This window comes from Nematolebias whitei, chromosome 5 (genome assembly GCF_014905685.2).
Source record: "Nematolebias whitei isolate Nwh7 chromosome 5, NemWhi1, whole genome shotgun sequence".
Lineage (NCBI taxonomy): Eukaryota > Metazoa > Chordata > Actinopteri > Cyprinodontiformes > Rivulidae > Nematolebias > Nematolebias whitei.
In genome coordinates, this window is record NC_056502.1 from 25,087,455 (window position 1) to 25,108,999 (window position 21,545).

Consider the following 21,545-nt stretch of genomic DNA (forward strand, 5'->3'; position numbering starts at 1 on the left):
AACTGTGCAGCTTTAGTCTGACATTATTTTGTTGGTAATGTCTCGGATGGGGTTGGATGGAGAGGACAGCCACCTTGTTCTTCAGAACTGGGAACAGGGGAGTTCGATAACTCAAGGGGGCTTCAAAGAGGGTAAAACCTGTGGCAGCTGAAGTCCAAGTAATCATCCAGAATAGAGTGGCAGCATTACCACCAGGGTGCACCAATAACTGTGTACACATCATTCGCCACTTAGAACAGTAGTACCAAGTCCTGGTCCTCGAGGGTCACTATCCTGCATGTTTTAGATGTTTCTCTGCAGTGACACACCAGATTTGAATGAAGGAGCTATTAACAGGCTTCTGGAGAATTCAAAGCCATGATGAAGAGCAGTGAAACAACTAAAACATGATAGTGGCTCTCAAGGACCAGGACTGGGCACCACTGACTGGTAGGAGGGGAAATGTTGGAAAAGAGAACGCCTGGGATCTTGACACATGTCTGACCCAGTCTTTAGGGTAAGTAACCCTTGGCTTCTATGCAAATGACAATTTAAGGCAAAGCGATAACAGTGTACAGATTTAAAAAACACAATTTGAATTAATTTCTATATTCTTTTAGATTGAGGTTTGTTCTCGTCTCTGCTTGGACTAGCTGTTTATGCGAGTCCTTCAAAAGAACTTCTGTCTGATATTCTACAGATAACACTTTGAGTGATTTCTACTGCAGGTAAGATGTTTATTACTGATAACAGCTCCAAAGAACACCACTTCAAAACTCCTTTAGCACGTCTTCAATGTCAGTGCAGAACAAAGCAGCAAGCTCTCATGAGTCCTCAGGTCCTTGCTGGTCTTCCAGTCACAGAGCTGAAGTTCTCAGCTGAACAAATTGAACTAGATGTAATAGATCATTAGGAACAGTGATCTGGTTCAGTTCTTCTGTGGTTTAATCATTTTCTGAGCTGTAGAGACCAGGAGAGTTTCAGGTTAGTTCTTTAATTATTAGCATCTACATGTTGCTATCTGTGGTCAAATGTTTCTCAACAAACCACTGTCATGGTTGTTTTGTGCTGCCAGTCTGAGCTATAATAGACGAAAATTACTTATTTTCTCAGGATTTAAGGTTAAAACTGTCAGCTAAAAATATAAAGATGTAGAGTTTTTACATCACATACTTGGCTGTAACAGATTCAAATGAAACATATTTTTTATGATCAGTCATGTTTTATAATTTATAAAAATGTTAACACATCATGACAGAAATGATTTTGGCAGCACGACGGCTCAGTGGTTAGCACTGTTGCCTCACAGCAAGAAGGTCATGGGTTCAACCCCCGGTTGGACCTGGGGTCTTTCTGTGTGGAGTTTGCATGTTCTTCTCGTGCTTGTGTGGGTTTTCTCTTGGTACGCCAGTTTCCTCAGGCCTCCCTTGCAAAAGAGATCTGTGATCTCACTGAGATTTGCCTGGTTAAATAAAGATTAATAAATAAATAAATGAGCTGGAGAGATGTTCTTGAAACAACAGAGCAGGTACGAGATGACAAGCCAGCTAATAACTGTGACCTGTGGGACTAATCAGTGGGCTGCAATCGCCTCTACCTGCTGCTGCCCTCACATTAACCTGCTGCTTGTTATTAACACACAGCTTAGGAGGAGAAACAAGATCAGAATGTCCCTGTGTGTGTGTGTGCGTGTGTGTGTGTGTGTGTGTGTGCAGTTTGGATGTTGTTTTTGAACTTCTTTATCTTGAGACAAAGCAGGTATTATTTTTCTGCAGGCTTCAGTGCAGCTCAGATTGTGTGTGAGCAGCTTACTGTTCTGAGTTGTAAGCGACACTAAGACCCCACGAGTCAAGTTGTTTCTGAGAGGTCTTTAGGTTTGGGCGTATATGTTCGTTAAAAAGAAAAAAAAACGAAAGGCATGTTAAATGCATAAGAAAAATTCAATTTTTAAAAGTTAAGCTGACATTTTTATGTGGGAATAAAACAAAATGGGAAAATAATCCTGTTTGTGTGTACTTGAAGTTTTTGTCATTAATGCCCATTCATCTATTATCTTTTACCCGCTTCTTCCTTTTAGGGTCGTGGGGGTCACTGATGCCCATGTCCAACTATCACTGTGTGAGAGGCGGGGGACACCCCGGACAGGTCTCCAGTCCATCACAGAGACACAGAGATAATTGAGACAATCATTCACTCTCTCACTCACACCTAGAGACAATTTAGAGTTACCAATCAGTCTAACATGCATGTTTTTGGTCTGTGGAAGGAAACCAAAGTACCCGGAGAAAATCCACGCATGCACGGAGAGAACATGCAAACTCCACCCGGAAAGGACCCCTGGCCAGGATTTGATCTGACAACCTTCTTGCTGAGAGGCAGCAGCTCTACCAAATATGCCACCATGTCACCCATGTATATAAGGTATATACCGGTAAGCTATACAAGTTATTTTAAACAAGTTTCTGAGTCAAGAGAAACTCTCAGAAGATTAAAAACTATTGAGATACAGTAGTTAGACAAGCACAAAGGAGATTCACTAGAATGTGGAAATTACAGAGGCATCAAACTACTGGAAGCTGCTCTGAAAGTACATGAAAGTGTAATAGAAAGGCAGATATAATAAAAATACACTCCAACCAGTTCGGATTCATGCCTGGAAAGGGCATGACCGATGCAGTTTTCATTCTCCAGCAGGTTCAAGAAAAAATCTTGGAGGAAAACACTAGCAGATACTGGACATTTGTGGACTTGGAAAAGGCTTTCGACAGAGTCCCGTGAGAGGTGATTTACTGGAACCTCAGACAGAAAGGTATTAAAGAGAAGCTAGTTTGGATTGTTAGTTTCAAATACGACGGTGTTAAAATAAAAATCAGAACTGGCAAAGGCAGCACAAAAGCATTTGAGATTAAAGTTGGCATTCATCAGGGTTCATGTCTCAGCCCACTGTTGTTTATTATTGAGATGGACCCAGTTACTGAGCTTATTAGGAGAGAAGTGATGTGGGATATATTGTATGCAGATGACCTAGTTGTGGCTGGAGATTCTGAAGTTAATCTCCAAGATAGTTTCAGACGGTGGCAACAGGCACTTGAGAGTAAAGGTCTGAAAAGAAACGCAGCAAAAACAAAGACCATGATCTGCTTGAAAGCTAACAAGACCTAAACAATTACTGATAATAGAGAAAATGTAATGAAGCAGGTCAAAAACGTTCAAGTATCTGGGGTCGGCGACAAATGCCAAAGGAAGCTGCGAAGAAGATGCTAAATGCAGAATTACTGTGGCGTCGCTAAAATGGAAGGAGTTGACAGGAGTGCTTTGCGACAAAAGGATGCCGACTCCTATTAAAGGGAAAGTGGACAAGGTGATGGTGTGCCCAGTCTTGCTTTGTGGAGATGAGGTATGAACATTAAAGATAAAGGAAGAGGAAGGCCTGAACTCTGAGGCCGTAACACTCCTGAAAAGAACAAATGTGAATGATAAGTGTGATTCTTGGAGTATCCCTCAAGTATAGACGGTGAAATGACGATATCAGAATAACTCTTGCCATGGTATGCATCACGGATAAGGGCTATTAAACGCAGAAGTTTTCAGTTAACGAAGCAGAGGATAGCAGAAGAAGAGGTGGATAGATATGATTCAGCAGGATATGAAGATACTCTATCTCACAACAGTCGATACACGAAACGGAGCAAAATGGAGAAGGAGAATCCATGTGGCTGACCCTGATCCGAAAGGAGCAGGTCCTACAGCCTGAATGAGATATACAGTATATGTATGTATGTGGTCCAACAACCCATTTTAGTGGATGTTGAATGTGTGCCTTGTGTGTTTTTTCCTGTTGTTTTGTCTTACTTGCGATCAGCTGAACCAGGAGAGGTATGTCATTTATTTTCCAGCCCCAGACAGGATAATGGGGGTGATGAAGTAGAAAAGAGTTTGGGTATAAATGATAACGAAAATGAAGGCTGTCTATGCTTTTGTCAGTTTGATCAGGACACATTCAGGGTGACTCAAATGGTTTTTAGAGAAATGTTTACATTACCTGTTGTAGATAGCTTTTTGAACAACCTCAGTTTGAGGAAATTGAATTTATTTCTGAAAAGTCTGATGAGCTAAAAGCTTGTAGCCCAAATGTGGCCAAGAGCAACGTGCTGCTGTCTTAAAATAGCTCCAATCTCCAACATTTCAAAGCAATGACAGCAGGTATAACTTAAACTTTTACATATACGTAGTTTCACACAACATGGTTATTCTATCATAATTCATACAATATTCCTGCTGGAAATACCTAAGGCAGTACCGGAAGTGCTGCTGCTGCTTTAGACATTTTTTGGTACTTTATAAAGTACCATTTGCAAGAACTGCTTTTGAAATTGGCGGATTGGATTTGATTGAATATGTCAATAATCTACTTTAGTGTTGATACTGTCAATCCAGTCAGAATTAAACTACATTTTATAAACTACTGTAATTCTCTGAACAGATGTTCTCTTTAAAGAGCTACAGTATCTACAGCAGGCATGGTATTGAATGCTTACATCTCTGTTTAAATTGATTTGAACTGCTTGTGACCAAATCCTTTTCACAAATCACCTTATTGTTTGCTTCAACTGTGCTACTGAAAAACTTTATTTTATATATGATTTATGAATCAGCCAAACAACATGTTTGTTGCTGGAATGTCCAAAAAAAAAACACATACAGACAGACAAACAGACAGACAGACAGACAGACAGACAGAGAGACAGAGAGACAGACAGAGAGACAGAGAGACAGACAGACAGACAGAGAGACAGACAGATGAAACAGCTGCAGCATGGACTGTTATAAAGTTGTATAGCTTCAACAGGAGTTCAGACATTTCCCAGACTGTAATGAGCAGGGTGGTGGATTTGTTTGGTGTGTGGTCTGCTCCGCGTGAGCAATGGATGAAGAAAAGGAGGACAACAGGAGGAAGAGGAAGGAGAGAGGGAAAAGAACTAGCTTTACACATTTGATTACAGGGCTTACTTTACAACTGGACAGTTGTTTGGAAAAGGTGTGTGCACTTCATGGACACACCTGGAGTGAAGGTATTTTGACATTCACAGTCAGGCACGTGTTACCAGCCTCAGTTTCCCATGTCTGCTAAGTTCCCAAAGTCATACAAACCTGTTTGTATTTTAACCTAACCCTTTTTCATGTGACTGCTGGTGGAATCGAACCCCCAACTCTTGCATTGGAGGACGACTGCTCTAACCACTCAGCCACAGCTGCCCTTTTTATAATAATATTTATTTTTTATTGTTCTTTATTGACGGCAGCACGGTGGCGCAACCGGTAGAGCTGCTGCCTCTCAGCGAGCTGGTCCCCAGTTCAAATCCCGGTCCGGGGGCCCTTCTGGGTGGAGTTCGCATGTTGTCTCCGTGCATGGTTTTCTCCAGTTTCTTCCCACAGACCAAAAAAACATGCATGTTAGGCTGATTGGTAACTCTAAATTGTCCCTAGGTGTGAGTGAGAGATTGAATGGTTGTTTGTCTCGTTTGTCTCTATGTGTCCCTGTGATGGGCTGGAGACCCGTCCAGGGTGTACCCCGCCCCTCCCACAGTGATTGCTGGACATGGGTACCGGCGACCCCGTGACCCAAAAATGGAAGAAGCGGGTAAAAGATAATGGATGGATGTTTTTGTTTGGGTTTTTTTGCAAAAGAAAAAAAAAATTTCTACACGTTGAAAAAAGTAGTTAGTTTTTCCTGAATTTAAGCAACGACTCAGATTCATGCTGTTTTGGTCAAAAGATGCAGGAGCCACTTGAGCGGGGCTGAAGAGCCCCAGGAGGCTTCAGGGACTCAGTTTGCAGACTTCTGGACTATTCACTCCTCAATCTGGTCAGAAACAACATATTTTCCAAACAGAAAGCTCAACAGGTAAGATACCAGCTGTTCATAACTTCTCTACAAAACCCCACTTCTAAAAAGCTGTGTCCCTTTATTCCAGTAAAACATTTGGTTTCTTTGGAATATATATATATATTTTAAATTGATGAAGTTGTCAGTGAATCTATGATCATTTTGGTGATCATATGAATAAAATAAAACAGGAACCGATATTTAAAAATAAAACTAAAGTCCTTAACGTGTCTCGTGTGATTTTATTCAAATCATTATTCAAACTTTAAATAGTAAAATCTGAGTCTTTGTGCCTTTAAAACCAAAACTGGCCGCGCTGCAAACCGAGCCACCTGCTCCAGGCGCACCGAACCATCCCCAACACCCCCCTACCCACAAACACACACACACACACACGCGCGCGCGCGCGCCACGGATCAGACGTGTCCAGTTGGACAGGTGGAGGCGCGCGCACTGATGGCAGAGGTTCTGCGCTGCGCCATCTGAGAGACGCGCCCGGGCCGAGTGGAGCGTCGGAACCGGGAGGACGAGCAGAAGGGAGGGCTGGCTGAAGAGGAGAGAAACACCCACACCGGACTGGTCTTATCCTAGGAGGAGTGAGAGAGGAGGAGGAGGAGGAGGAAGAGGAGCGCACCGGGAGGCAGCAGACACACATTTTAGTATTCGCTGGCTTTCGGTTTGGAGATTAAAGGACGCGCTGAATCCATGAGTGCAGAGGTAAAGACCTTCTCATCTACTCTAAACATCACTCTCAGGTGTTCTCAACGCGTTCTCTTACTGAGAACAAATCTGAGCTCAATGGGAACTTTAATAAAACCAGTAGCTGTCTCAGGACGATCTGTGAGGACTTAAAACCAGTTTCCCTTCAGAATAACTCATTTTTCTTTTGAACTCTGATGAAAGTGTACGACTTAAATATATATACAAATACATGTAAAAACTTGTTCCAAATAGTTGTAAAACTAAACTGCATTAAATTCAAATAAGCGTGTGTGGTTTTAATTTACAAATTCTTCAAAAGCAAAATTGCAATTTGGATGTCAGGGAAAGTGAGCGCAGAGGAACTTCAGTATGAGCTAACAAAATCTAAAATACACAAAAAATAAAAAAAAACTGTGAAGCTTTTTTTAAATGCATTTTTCATCTCTGAGTCTGCTGATGAAAATAATCGTTCTTAAAGTATTTAATGTTTATTAATGTGCATGCACTGATCTCTTTGACACTTGGAGACCAAAGAGCATCTCTCCAGGTCACTGCTCCTGCGTTCAAACTGAAACAAGTTCAGCTCCTTCTGTTCACGAGACTCTCCGTCAGGTGTGCTCCTCAGAGAGAGAAGACGACTTTAATGTGTCCTCAGATAACGAGGAGTGGCGACTCGGTGAGGAAACAGAGCGCTGGAGAGGATGCGGAGAGCAAAAAGTAAAAAAAAAAGATGAGATGGAGGAGGGTGGGTGCTTTTATTCGTCAATGACACTCACTCATCAAACCTTCCCTCTGAGGACCTTCCATAAAACGCTTCTCCTCCATGCTGACATTTTGCTCCCCCCACTCCAATTCTTGTTCTGTCAGGCCTTTTGTTAATGTAATTTCTTCGTGCTCTCAGACAGAGTCCTCCAGTGTTCCCCCCTCAGTCAGCTCTGCGTAGGCGAGAGCCTCCGTCGCTGTCTGTGGTCAGTCCAGACTGCTGCTCTGTGTAAAACAAGAGGGATTTAAGACCTGAATAAATGATTCCAGATCAGTATTTTGGAGCTGTGTGGGCAAAATGGGTCTGAAGTCCCCCTGCAGCTGAGTTCTTTTCACTTCCTTTTTAATTCTTATTTAGTTTTTGCTTTGTTCATTCGCAGGCTAGAGGACTATAAGGATGTTGTCAACAGGAGAGGTCAGGTGGAGCTTGTGGGCTTCACTGGTGACACTGGCCCTTGTTTCCAGTTACCCCAGTAGTGTTCATGGTCAGGGTAAGTCCTCCTCTTCTTGAATCATCTCTTATGTTTTACGCATTCAGTCATCTATTGTTTTTCCAACCACCCTCTCCAATATCTCTACATTTGCCTCAGTTTCATTAACTTCCTGTTTCTTCCACACCTTATCACAGCCATCGTCTTCTTTTTGTTTTGATATAAAGCTCAAATAAAATCACACTCCTGATTAGATCGCCCTGGTAGCACGGCAGCCCTTTGACCCTGCTGCCTGCACATTGTGATTCTATGAATGTGTTGGAACGCACGTCTTTGCGTTCGTTACCCCCACAACCTGTTTACCTTAATTTTAGACTGTTTTTGTGTTTGTGAGCTCTAATGTGATGATTTGTATGTTTGTGAAAGCTGCATCTGGCTTCTAGTGTCATGTCTGGGAGACTCCCACCATTTCTCATCCTAGTTTCTGCTTGTGTTTATGTTCATCTGTAACTGCGCACATTGCTCGCAGGGTGTGAGTTATTAGAGCAGAAAAACTGCAGGTTGTGGTTAAAGGATCACTGCACAGAATTCTGCGCTTGTTTAAAACAGATAATGCAGTCATTGTGTTAGTCCATGGTTTAAACCTTGAAGATACTCTTCAGGAAGTCGCAGCACTTTGTGTGACTTTTGTGCTTTAAGATGTTGAATGAGTTGATGTAGGTTTGTTTTGTGAAGTGTCTGAATGTTTGTTTGGAACAATAACAAAATATCTCGTAAATCTGTGGACAGATTTGAACAAAACTGCCAAAAAGTGTTGATGTTTATATACAACTGATTAAAAATGTGGAGCCCTTTTCATTCAAGATGGTCGCCACAGCAAAGACTACCGGAAGTTCAAAAATGACTAATTCAGCCGGTTATATAGAAATTTTATCCTAAAATCTGATGTGGTACTTTATTGTTAAAGTTTGACCAAAATGGCTATAGCTCTGTCCTTTATCACCATCCATCCATCCATCCATCCATCCATCCATCCATCCGTCCGTCCGTCCGTCCGTCCGTCCGTCCGTCCGTCCATCCATCTATAATCTTTACGCACTTCATCCTTTTCGTGTTGCGGGGGACACTGGTGCCCATGTCCAGGAGAAGCAAGGACACCCTGGACAGGTCTCCAGTCCATCACAGGGCCACATAGAGACAAATGAGACAAACAACCATTCACTCTCTCTCTCACACCTAGAGACACTTTAGAGTTACCAGTCAGTCTAACATGCATGTTTTTAGTCTGTGGGAGGAAACCGGAGCACCTGGAGAAAACCCACACATCCACGGAGAGAACATGCAAACTCCACCCAGAGAGGCCCCCGGTCGGGATTTGAACCAGGGTGACCTGCCTGCTGAGAGGCGGCAGCTCTAACAACTGTGCCACCGTGCTGTCCCTTTCTCATCATAAGATATTTTTATTTATTTGTTTATTTATTTATTTATTTACATCAACCATATTAAAATGGTAAAGAACAATAAAGAACACTAAAAAAAGAAACATTATAAAAGGGCGGCTGTGGCTGAGTGGTTAGAGCAGTCGTCCTTCAATGCAAGAGTCTGGGGTTTGATTCCACCAGCAGTCACATGCCGAAGTGTCCCTGGGCAAGACAATGAACCCCTCGTTGCCTCAATGTGTCCCATCAGCGTTTGAATGTGATAAAGCTCTGATTATTCTTTGTATAGATCTAGTAGAGTGCTGTATGAAAGGGTAAATGAGGACACAGATTGTAGTGTAAAGAGCTTTGAGTATCTTGAATAGATATAAATATGTTATATAAGTACTGTCTGTTGTCATATGTCATTTAATGTTGCACAGTGGACTAATCCAAATGGGTTGAGTGATTTTAGCAGATAGACCATTGCTGTACAAAGTATTGATAAAGTCCTCGGTGGCTTTTTTGTTAAATAAGTTAATACCGATTTCACCACCAATAATCATGAGTTTATGGCTTTATTTTAGTTTCAAAGCTTAGCATGAAAGGCAGAGGGTGATATGCATTCCTTCGAGGAATTCTAGGCCTTAGTTTATTTTTATTATGTTGACAAATATTTTATCCTGCCTGTGTGATCATCTCTGTCAGCGTTGACTGCCGGTGAACAGAAATAAGAAATAAGAAGTGAGATAGAGGTACGACAGGCAAAAAGAGGCTGGGATCGAATCCCAGTGAACTACAGCAGAACATGAACAAACAGACACCGCGGGAGATGCTACCCTGTTCAATCCCTTCATTAAGGGGAGGGTGATAGGCATTAATTCTGGCGGGGTCTGTCTCTGTAAGCTGCAACATCTGGTCCATGGGATTTGAGCTGGAGGATTAAAGAGTGCAGGATGTTTGTATATACAAGCTGAAATGCCTCGCTAATGTCAGGAACACCCACCAAACACGTGCGTCAGTCCAGGAGGTGATAGTTATCCCCAAGCTGAGAGCTATAGCAAGGTGTTTGTAGTTGATTAAAAAAAAAACTTTAATGTCTTACACATCACTAATAAGTGTCTCCTAGAAAATCTGAACTCATGTAATTTATCTTTTGCTAAAACATTGATTTATTCTGCTTTCTTATAAAGAGCCATTTCCTTCTGTTAACATTTACTGCTTAAAGTTCTCACAGCAGACCTTTTCTGACAACGTGCCTTTCTCAGACATTCAGTCAATATTTATGTAAAGTTGCAGATGCTTCCGTAGGGATATTTTGTACATAATGTTAAAATAAGCATCCAAGCAGCTCTGTAAAGCTGCTGCAGATGTAGATTCACTCACTTTGTTTTTTATCCAACTTCAGCTGCTTCAGATTGTTCACAGACCTTCCGGGGTCTTTCTGTGTAATTTAAACACCTAAAATCTGTTGTAGATTGCAACCAGACACTACTTGTAATAAGTTATTGTAAGCTCCAGATTTTCTTTTCTGTGATTGAAGGTGTCAGTCAGTGCACCGACATGTTTTAAACAGCTCTCCTGTATGGGGTGTTGTTTGTAAAGTCACACAGTCAAAAATTAACAGCAATATTTTGGTTTATTTAGCCTTTCATAAGAAAAAAATAGTTTTTTTTCTTTTCAAAGTCATATTTTCAACATGTTATACATTTATAAATGTCATAGTTCACTAACTAAATATTTAATTTACAAGATAAATATTTAGTTTACAAACTAAATACTTATTTTAAAGTTAAATATTTAGTTAGCAAGCTAAACATTTAGCTCCATACAAAATATTTAGTTTACAAACTAAATTTTTATGTCCAAGCTAAATGTTTAATTTACAAACTAAATAGTTAACTTGAAGTTAAATATTTAGTTAGTGATCTGAATATTTAGGTGTAAATTAAATATGTATTTTCCAATCTAAATATTTAATGTCAGAGTCAGAGTCAGAGTCAGAGTTTCTTTATTGTCATTCGCACCTCATGTGGTACATGTGGTGGAGCGAAATTATGTACACAGGGTCCCAGTTACATCCAACAATAAAATGTATAAGAAAAACAGTAATAACATCTAAGATATGAACTAAGAAAAACATCAACTAAATATACACTAAGCACTCATAACATAAAACATTGAACATCACCACAAACATGAACATGAGTCTGTGAGCAGATGTGCACGCATGAACACAACAACATTGAAACAGATCAGCAGCAACATGAAACAGATCAGCAGCAACATGATATGGTTTTTCACTGTCATTATTCTAGTTAGAGATTCATGAGTCTAACAGCCTCAGGGTAGAAGCTGTTCCTCAGTCTAGTGGTTCTACACTTAATGCTCCTTAACCTCCTTCCTGAGGGGAGTGGGGCAAAAAGTGTGTGTGCTGGGTGGGTGGGGTCCTTCATGATGCAGGTGGCCCTCTTCCTGCATCTGGAGGTGTAGATGTCTGTGATGGTGGGGAGACTGATTCCAACAGATTTCTGTGCAGCCTTCACCACTCTCTGCAAAGCTTTTCTTTCTGCAGCTGTGCAGCCTCCATGCCACACATTGATGCTCGAGCACAGGATGCTCTCCACTGCACACCTGTAGAAGGAGGTGAGGACTGAGCTTCCCAGACCAGCTCGCCTCAGCCGTCTGAGGAAGTAGAGTCTCTGATGAGCTTTCTTGATCAGGCTGGTGGTGTTGTTGCTCCAGCTGAGGTTGTCATTCATGTGTACACCCAAGTACTTGTAGCTGGAGACCACTTCCACCGCAGATCCTCTTATGTTCAGGGGGGTGTAGGTGTTTTTGTTCCTTCTGAAGTCTACAATCATCTCCTTTGTCTTCTTCACATTGATGTGAAGGTTATTCTCTCTGCACCAGCTCTCCAGATGTTCCACCTCCTGCCTGTAGCTGGACTCATCATTGTTTGTGATGCATCCCACCACCGCTGTATCATCTGCAAACTTTACAATGTGACAGCCTGGATGGGTAGCTGCACAATCATATGTGAGCAGAGTAAACAGGAGGGGGCTCAACACACATCCCTGAGGAGAGCCAGTGCTGAGGGTTATGGTGGAGGAGGAGAGGTTGTGGATCCTCACTAACTGTGGTCTGTTTGTTAAAAAGTCTAGTACCCAGTTGCAGATGGAGGGGCTTAGTCCTAGTGTGGATAGTTTGTCCATCAGGGTTTGGGGGATCATGGTGTTGAAGGCGGATGTGAAGTCCACAAAGAGCATACGGACGTAAGAGTTTTTCTGCTCCAGGTGGTTGAGTGCAGTGTGGACCACAGAGGAGATTGCATCCTCTGTTGATCGGTTCTCACGGTATGCGTACTGATGAGGGTCCTCGTTGATGTTGATGGTTGTTTTGATGTGAGTCATGACCAGTTTTTCGAAGCATTTAGCGACTATCGGGGTGAGGGCCACTGGCCGATAGTCATTCAGACCAGTCACTGTAGAGCTTTTTGGGACTGGGATGATGGTGGCAGTCTTCAGGCAGGTGGGAACTGTCTCCAGGGTAAGTGAGGTGTTAAAGATGTCTGCCAGCACCTCACAGAGCTGATCAGCACATTCCTTCAACACTTTTCCGGGGATGTTGTCTGGGCCGGTTGCTTTGTGCGGATTAATCCTCCTGAAGGTGCTCCTTACTTCTGCTGAGGTCACGCTGAGATGCTCTTCATCCGGTGGTGAGGTGAGTCTGGTGCTGGGTGGTCTGTTCGGGTCTTCAAAGCGTGCATAGAACTTGTTGAGGGCATCAGGCAGAGATGGGTCTTTGGGACATTGTTCACTCCTTCCTTTATAATCTGTTATGCACTTAATGCCCCTCCACATGCTCCGAGGGTCTTGTGAGATGAATTGACCCTCGATCCTCTTTGCATATGTGGCCTTGGCCCTCTTAATACCAGCAACCAGCTCTTTTCTTGTCCTACTCAGCTCCTCTGAGTTTCCAGACCTGAAGGCAGTGTTCCTGGCTTCCAGCAGGGTACGCACCTCTGCATTCAGCCAAGGTTTTCTGTTTGGGTAGCTTTTAACATTTCTGATAGTGGAGACTGTGTCAGTACATGTACTAATGTAACCCAGTACTGAGGATGTGTATTGGTCAAGATCAAGCGAACCTCCATTTTCAGCAGCTTCTCTGAAAACCTGCCAGTCTGTTCGATCAAAACAATCTCTCAGTATGGGTCCACTGTCCTGGATCCAACATTTAACTTTCTTTTGAACCGGTCTGGAGCGTCTCCACATGTCTAAACTAAACATTTAATTCCTAAGCTAAACACTTAATTCCTAAACTAAATATTTAATTTGTGAGCTAAATATTTAGGTCAGACATAAATATTTAACTTGCAAGTTAAATATTTGTTTGCAAATTAAACATTTAGCTTGGACATAAACATTTAATTTGTAAATTAAATATTTAGTGTGGAGCTAAATATTTAGCTTGCTAAATCCATCCATTTTCTTTACCCGTTTATTCCATTTTGGGTCACGGGGGTCGCTGGTGCCCATGTCCAGCAATCACTGTGCAAGGGGTGGGGTACACCCTGGACAGGTCGCAGGTCCATCACAGGGACACATAGAGACAAACTTGGTCTGTGGGAGAAAACCGGAGTACCCGGAGAAAACCCAGGCATGCACGGAGAGAACATGCAAACTCCACCCAAAAAAGCCCCCGGACCGGGATTTGAACCAAGGACCTGCTCGCTGAGAGGCAGCAACTCTACCAGTTGCGCCACCGTGCTGCCTTGTAAACTAAATATTTAGCTTGTAAATTCAATATTTAGTTTGGAACTATGGCATTTATAAATGTATGAATAACATGGTGAAAATATAACTTTGAAAGAAAACAAAACCTTTTTTTTCTTATGAAAGGCTAAATGAACCAAAATATTGCTGTTAATTTTTGACTGTGTAACTTTACAAACAGCACCCCATACTACTGACAAAATGATTCTATATTTTGTAGAGTTTAGCATCTCAGCCTACAGTTGCCTGTGCTGTTTTGTAAAGGAAAACTTCCGCCTGGTCATAGTGCTTCCAAGAAAAACTAAGATGAAATAATAAAATCCTAAAATGTTCGACACATTTTAAGGATATGATCATTAAAACCCCCAAATATTAACTCTTTAGTTGTGGTAGCACCAAAAGTCAGGAGGTAGTTGAAAACACCAAGATGCTTGTTAAGATGGGGCTAAAAGTTTCATGAAGGTCTGTTCAACCAGTCTCATATGTTTGATATGTTCTTAACATGAAACATGAATCATAACAGCAAACTGCCACACAGCCAACAGCTGACATGAATATGGTCATCCTGTGTCAGAAAACAATTTATATTATCCTCTCTCAAGTTTTCTTGGTTTATTGTAAATTTTGTTACATGTAGAGCTTTAAGAGGCAAGACTTGGACTCAATAATATTGATTGTGCTGCAATACTTTTCTTCTTATCTGATGGAACTGCTCAGTTTGTTTTCTTTTTAAAGACAAGCGAGTGGGCAGCAATGTAAAGTGGTGCTGTTTTAGTTTTATCTGCTCTGTCAGGCAGGTGCAAGTGTAGCTGTGCACGTGTATTTTATAAAACTTTCAGAAAGTCACCTTTGCCATTTTTCTTACCTTACAGGAACTATAGCTAAGTTTTTTTAATTAAATGTTTCTTTTAATGCCTTCTTTGTCACTGTCTCCTACAAAATACAAGTTATATATATATCACATGATTTCTGCTAAACACAGTGATATACATTTGTTCTGATTTTTATAATAAGAAACCCCACAAAGTTCAGTCAGGTCATCTGGACAGGTTTTTTTTTTGGTTTGTTTTTGAGACGTTTTATTCTTCATCCAAAGGACTTCATCAGTCCGAGGAGCCACAACAAACTCAACCCCACAAGCAGCACACCCACATAGTTGACCAACCAGTTTTATGGTGAAAAGATGGTTTCTGGGGCCCGCCCTCTCCCTCGTCATCTCCTCTGAGGCAGCCATGGCCAAAGGGGTTAAAAAAAAATCAAAGCTCATGCCCAATAATCCAGGTAAAAAAATCCAACAAAGTTAAGTCAGGTCCTCTGGATGGTTCTTTTTTTTTTTGCCGAGATGTTTCGTCCTTCATCCAAAGGACTTCATCAGTCCGAGGAGCCAAAACAAACTCAGTCCTACAAACGGCACATCCACATAGTGGGCCAACCAATTTGATGGTGATAAGATGTTAATAGTAAGGGTAATCCCAAAATGGGATTATTGAGCATGAACTTTGATGTTTTGAACCACTTTGCTTATGGCTGCCTCAGAGGAGGGGACCGAGGAGAGGGTGGGCCCCAGAAACCATCTTATCACCAGCAAACTGGTTGGTCCACAATGTGAGTGTGCTGCTTGTGGGACTGTTTGTTGTGGCTCATTGGACTGACAAAGTCCTTTGGATGACGGACTAAACATCCATCCATCCATCCATTTTCTTTACCCGCTTATTCCATTTTGGGTCACGGGGGTCGCTGGTGCCCATGTCCAGCAATCACTGTGCGAGGGGCGGGGTACACCCTGGACGGGTCGCAAGTCCATCACAGGGCCACATAGAGACAAACGAGACAAACAACCATTCACTCTCTCACTCACACCTAGGGACAATTTAGAGTTACCAATCAGCCTAACATGCATGTTTATGGACTGTGGGAGGAAACCGGAGTACCCGGAGAAAACCCACGCATGCACGGACGGACTAAACAAATCAACAAAAAAGAAATTGTCCAGATGACCTGACTTAACTTTGTTGGATTTTTACCTGGATTATTGAGCATGAACTTTGATAATGACATCATTTTCTTCTTATGTTGTCAACAGCTACTGCTCCACGATCTTACAGCAGACTTTTTCTAACAAAGTACTTTTCTCAGACATTCAGGAAATATTTATCTAAAGTTGCAGCTCCATTGGAGGTACAACTACATCTGATTTATTTTAGAGTCAGCCAGATTTGAGACGTCTGACACAACTAATGGCAAACACTAAAATGCTTAGAACTCTGTGAGTCTTTCAGATATTGAGTTAGGATTTGGCATGGTAGAAGGTGAGAGTCATCAACACATTGTTTCATCAATAACAAATATCACAAGATTCTTGTTTACAACTTTGTCACGTAAATCATCAGTTTTTAATTTTATTACTGCAGTGAAATAAGTGCCAGACAGAAACACAAATTCTAATTCTTTCAGAGAAAACACTGATTCATTGTTAATTAAGTGTAGTAATATGTTCAGCTCTGGACAAGTCTGTCAGTACATTTATTAAACTGTATTTTGTGTGTGTGTGTGTGCACGCTCTCACATAGTTATTTACTGTGATTGATTCAAAGATCAAAGCTGTCCTTCAGGATACATCCCAACAGATTATATGCCCTTCCTGTGTTTGTGTGTGAGACAGGTGTGTTGTTAAAGTGACGTCTGGTACATTAGTATGACTGAGAGCACCGGCCGGTAGTTCCGCTCACAATGACCAAGGAGAAAAGCCATGATGGGAAATCATTTATTCATAAACAAAACATGATGATATGAGACAACCTGTTTTGAATTAGAAAACTTCTAAATGATTCAAACCTCAGCTGCTGTCAGTTTTCTCATTTGCTGCTGGTCCTGTTGGGAATCAGTGTCATAAATATTATCAACGGCACCCTGAACGCAGCACCGAGTTGAAGGACAAGTGTTGAGACCCTGAGTTGTGGTCAGAGAATATAAATGTTTGTAAAGAGAATATACCTATGAAAGAAAGGTAAGGGTCTGAGAAGAACTTTGTCCAGAAACATATGGACTCTGTCCACTATCCGTCAGCTTAGATTCCAGCTCCAGGTTACTTTCTTTCCAGTATGCAGTCAGAAGATAAAGTGCACTATAATGCAACAACAGTAAGCCACTTATGGGACTGAGTTTGTTGTGGCTCCTCAGACTGATGAAGTCCTTTGGATGAAGGAAGAAACGTTTCAACAAAAAAATAAATCCTCCAGATAACCTGACTTAACTTTGTTGGATTTTCTACCTGGATTATTGAGCATGAACTTTACTGCACTATAATGACTGTTACACAGTGACTGTTAAGCAGCTCAGCAGCTCAGAAAATAGTAATACACATTTTACGGTATTCCTTCTAAGACTCTTGTGTTTTCACTGTGGATGCTATGATACATTTTAATGTGAGTATTATTTTCAAGTTTCATGCACATAATAACTAAGACAACTGAGAACTAATGCAAAAGCAAAATCCAATAATCCTTAAAATTGTTTGTAATTGCACAGTCAGATTACAGATTAAAAAAATCTATTTAACTTTCTAATCAGTAATTAGTTAACCAGCATTTTCTCTAAAAACGTATGAATGCTGAGAATGACTTTGAACTTTGCTTAAGATCCTGAAATGTAGTTGTAAAATCTAAATAAAGCATAACACCAGCTAAAAGGAGCAAAATACTAGATAAAGGCTGAAAATAGAAGCACAGCTAGAAGTAGCAAAGAGCTAGTTGTTTAAAGAACTCAAATAGAGGTAATTTTCAAAACTGTAAAATATTCAAAAGCCTTAACGTCATAGCACCCATGTCCTGAATGAGCTGAATGTTTTGATTTATGAATAACTAAATCCGCACAAAAAATGTAAAAGTTTTTTTTTATTCAATCTTTATTTAAACAGGTTAGTTCCATTGAGCCACGAGGACTCATTTACAAGAGAGACCTGGATAACAATGACAACAATAGACAATCATAAAAGATTCATACAATTTTTAATTTTTTTTACAATTGATAACAAAATAATAATTAAAAGGAGAAAGAAACGTAGTGAATAACAGCTAGATTACGTGGTGGTGTAGTAAACGAAAACAGGAACATGTCTGCATTGGTTCTTGCCAGGAACTTAACAAATGTTTGAAGCCACAGGTCAAGTTAAACTACAAAAACTTACAATGAAATAAAAAATAACATGGGGTGGCATGGTGATGCAGTTGGTAGAGCTGTTGCCTCTCAACGAGTAGGTTGCTGGTTCAAATCCCGGCCTGGGGCCCTTATGGGTGGAATTTATACTTGAATACATGGAGAAAGGAGGTGAACATGAGCAGCTCGTCCTGACATTAAGCAACGTTAATATTAATAATGAAACTCAAAGATGAACACAAGGCATAAAATAAATAACAGACACTGGTCGGTGAGCTGAACTTATTGTGTCTAATGCCAAAACACAAAACTTGAATAAAGAACGGATGATAATGCTTGACGAGTAAAAACACGAGACAAAGCAAAAAGTAAAATCAAGCGCAAAAGTGCAAAGAAAAAAGAAAAAAGAAAAACGAGCGGTAAGAGAATTAAAATTAAAGAGACTAAGAGCTTGTTTGAAGAGTGCGCTACTGGTTTTAACATCCCATATTGGAGGTGTTGTGGAGCTGTTTGTCCAATCAAAAATATTGGCATTAACCCCCTGACTACAAGAAAAAATAAATATTGTCCATGTTCAATATTTTATTATTCATATGGAAGAGAAAGGTACCAAACCCACCCTTTCATATGTGGTATCATTGAAAAGCCCTACATGTCTCCTGTAGAGAACAAAAGGAGTTAATTCAGTAGTATGCTGTGGGTGGGAGATGTTCAGGTTTACAAATGTCCTCCAAGGAGGACACATTTGAACTGCTGGTATTCAGGAGGTTAAATAAAGGTGGACCCTTTTATTCAGTCAATGAGAACTTGGGACTCAGGTTATGAACTCTTAATGAAGCGAATGGGAGGATTAGTTTGAATCCCGTTTTGCCTCAAAGAGGGGAGAATTTATTTATTTATTTATTGTTTGGCTGCTTCCTTCTTCAGGGGTCGCCACAGTGAACTAACTCACATGAAGACTTGACAGTTGTTTTTATGCCGGATGTCCTTCCTGACACAACCACAGAGACCACAGAGCTACCACAGCCCTCTGTGTGGAGCAGAGAGCTGCTATCTAGAGCACCCTGGGGAGCAGATGGCGAGGGTTAAGGGCTTTGCTCAAGGGCCCAGAGTGGGGCAAATGAGGGTGGAGGCAGGTGTGGGTGCTTCAATATTCCCACCCACATTTTGACGTTGTTGGTTCAGGTGGGGTCAAACCGGCGACCTTCCAATCACATACTTTCTCTAACCTCTTGTGTTAGTAGAAGGATGTTAAAAGCTTAGCTGTTAGAAAAAAGACAAAGAGGAGATTAATGGATGCAGTCAGAGAGGACATGGAGGTAGTTGGAGTGAGGAAGGAGTGAGATGGAGGAGGATGACTCGCTGTGGAGACCCTGAAGAGGAGAAAGCTGAAAGAAGAAGAAACTAAGAGACAGAATATCCTGATGCATGCTCAATAATCCAGGTAGAAAAATCCAAAAAAGTTCAATCTGGTCCTCTGGACATTCAAAAAAAAAAAAAAAAAAAAAACAAAGCAAAAAAAAAATGTAGAAACGTTTCGTCTCTCATCCGAGAGACTTCCTCAGTCTGAGGTGCTGTTTTCAGCTCAGTCTCTTAAATAGCACCTTCTCAGAGTGGATCAACCAGTTTGCTGCTGACAACCAAAACCAGCTGATCATGATCAAGAAGGACCATCAGCCTAACAATGGATCATTAGCACACTGATGGCTGTTTACTGTTCACAGAGGGCTGAGTGATACTAGCAATCACAGCATTGTAAGAGGGGGACAATTGAACACGGAGGCCTCCACCCCTGTTTAATGATGGACGGTTTCTTTTCACAAAGATGGCCTCCTTTACTCCTCTCTCAAACCATCGTTCCTCTCTGTCCAGGATGTGCACATCTTCATCCTTGAAAGAGTGACCGCTGGCCTGGAGATGAGTGTAGACCGCAGAGTCCTGGCCTGATGATGTTGATCTTCTGTGCTGGGCCATCCTTTTGGCCAGTGGCTGTTTAGTTTCCCCGATGTAAGACTGATCACAGCCCTCCTGACACTGAACAACATACACAACATTACTCTGTTTGTGCCGGGGGACTGGATCTTTGGGATGAACCAGTCTTTGCCGTAATGTATTTTGGGGTTTAAAAGCCACTGGGACGTTGTGTTTAGAAAATAAACGTCTCAGTTTCTCTGATACTCCCTCAACATACGGAATGACCACTGGTCTGGGTCTGGGTTCCTCCTTTTCACCTGTTGTCTGACTGGAGTCCTGTTTGGGTTTCTTCTCTGCTTTCAGGAAGGCCCGGTTAGGATATCCACATTGCTCTAGAGCCTGTTTTGTGTAGGATTTCTCCTTCTGCCTGGCTCCCGAGTTAGTGGGGATGCTGTCTGCTCTGTGATACAGAGTCCTGATGACTCCTAACTTGTGCTCCGAAGGGTGATGGGAGTCAAGCTGCAAATACTGGTCTGTGTGTGTGGGTTTGTGGTACACCTTGGTTTGCAAATGTCCTCTATCAGAGACTGAGACCTCACAATCCAAGAAAGCCAACTTGCCATTTTTTACATCTTCTCGTGTGAACTTGATGTATTTATCCACAGAGTTGATGTGGTCAGTAAAATGTTGGACTTCCTGAGATTTAATTTTAACCCAGGTGTCGTCAACATACCTGAACCAATGACTTGGTGGTGTCCCTGAAAAGGACGTCAAGGCTCTCTTTTCTACCTCCTCCATGTACAGGTTGGCAACAATAGGAGAAACTGGAGACCCCATAGCACACCCATGTTTCTGTCTATAATATTGCTCCCCATATGTGAAGTAGGTTGACTGCAGGCACAGTTTCAAGAGTTGACAGTTGTTCTGTGGAAAGCGTGGTCCTGCTGCTCAGAGTGGTGTCTGATTTTAATCTTAAATTGACCACCTATACTGCATCATCAACAGGAATGCACGTAAAGAGTGATGTGACATCAAAAGAGACCATTGTTTCATCAGTCTCCATGATGACATCCCTCACCTTATCCACAAAGTCCATGGTGTTATGTATGTGGTGTTCTGAGCTGCCAACTAAAGGGATGAGTACAGACGCCAGATATTTGGAAACATTGTAAGTGACAGAGTTAATCATGCTAAGAATTGGTCTTAAAGGTACACCTTGTTTGTGGATTTTAGGTAAACCATACAGACTAGGTGTGGCCTCCCCTGGGTACAGTCTGTGGTACAGAATACGGTCAATAGCCTTGTCCTGCTCCAAAATTTTCAGGCAATCTATAAACTTTTTCTTGTAACCACTTCCTGGATCTCTTTTCAGAGGTTCATAAGAGACAGAATGTTGTGAAAACCCTGAGAAAACAGATCAGGTTACAATACAATCATAAAACTTTGTATTCAGTCAATGCTTAGGAGGACACACTCACACACACACACACACACACACACACACACACACACACACACACAC

At 41.5% G+C, this 21,545-nt stretch overlaps 1 protein-coding gene across 1 annotated transcript in view; it reads left to right on the plus strand.

The window, feature by feature from the left end:
- Positions 1–3,307: 3,307 nt before the first annotated feature.
- Positions 3,308–21,545, plus strand: part of col14a1a (collagen, type XIV, alpha 1a) — a 179,941-nt gene continuing 161,703 nt past the window's right edge. Inside the window, exons 1-4 of the mRNA XM_037677253.1 lie at positions 3,308–3,376; positions 3,842–3,855; positions 7,470–7,559; positions 7,711–7,772. Coding sequence (XP_037533181.1) covers positions 3,308–3,376; positions 3,842–3,855; positions 7,470–7,559; positions 7,711–7,772 — 235 coding nt within the window. The remainder of the gene's footprint in view (positions 3,377–3,841; positions 3,856–7,469; positions 7,560–7,710; positions 7,773–21,545) is intronic.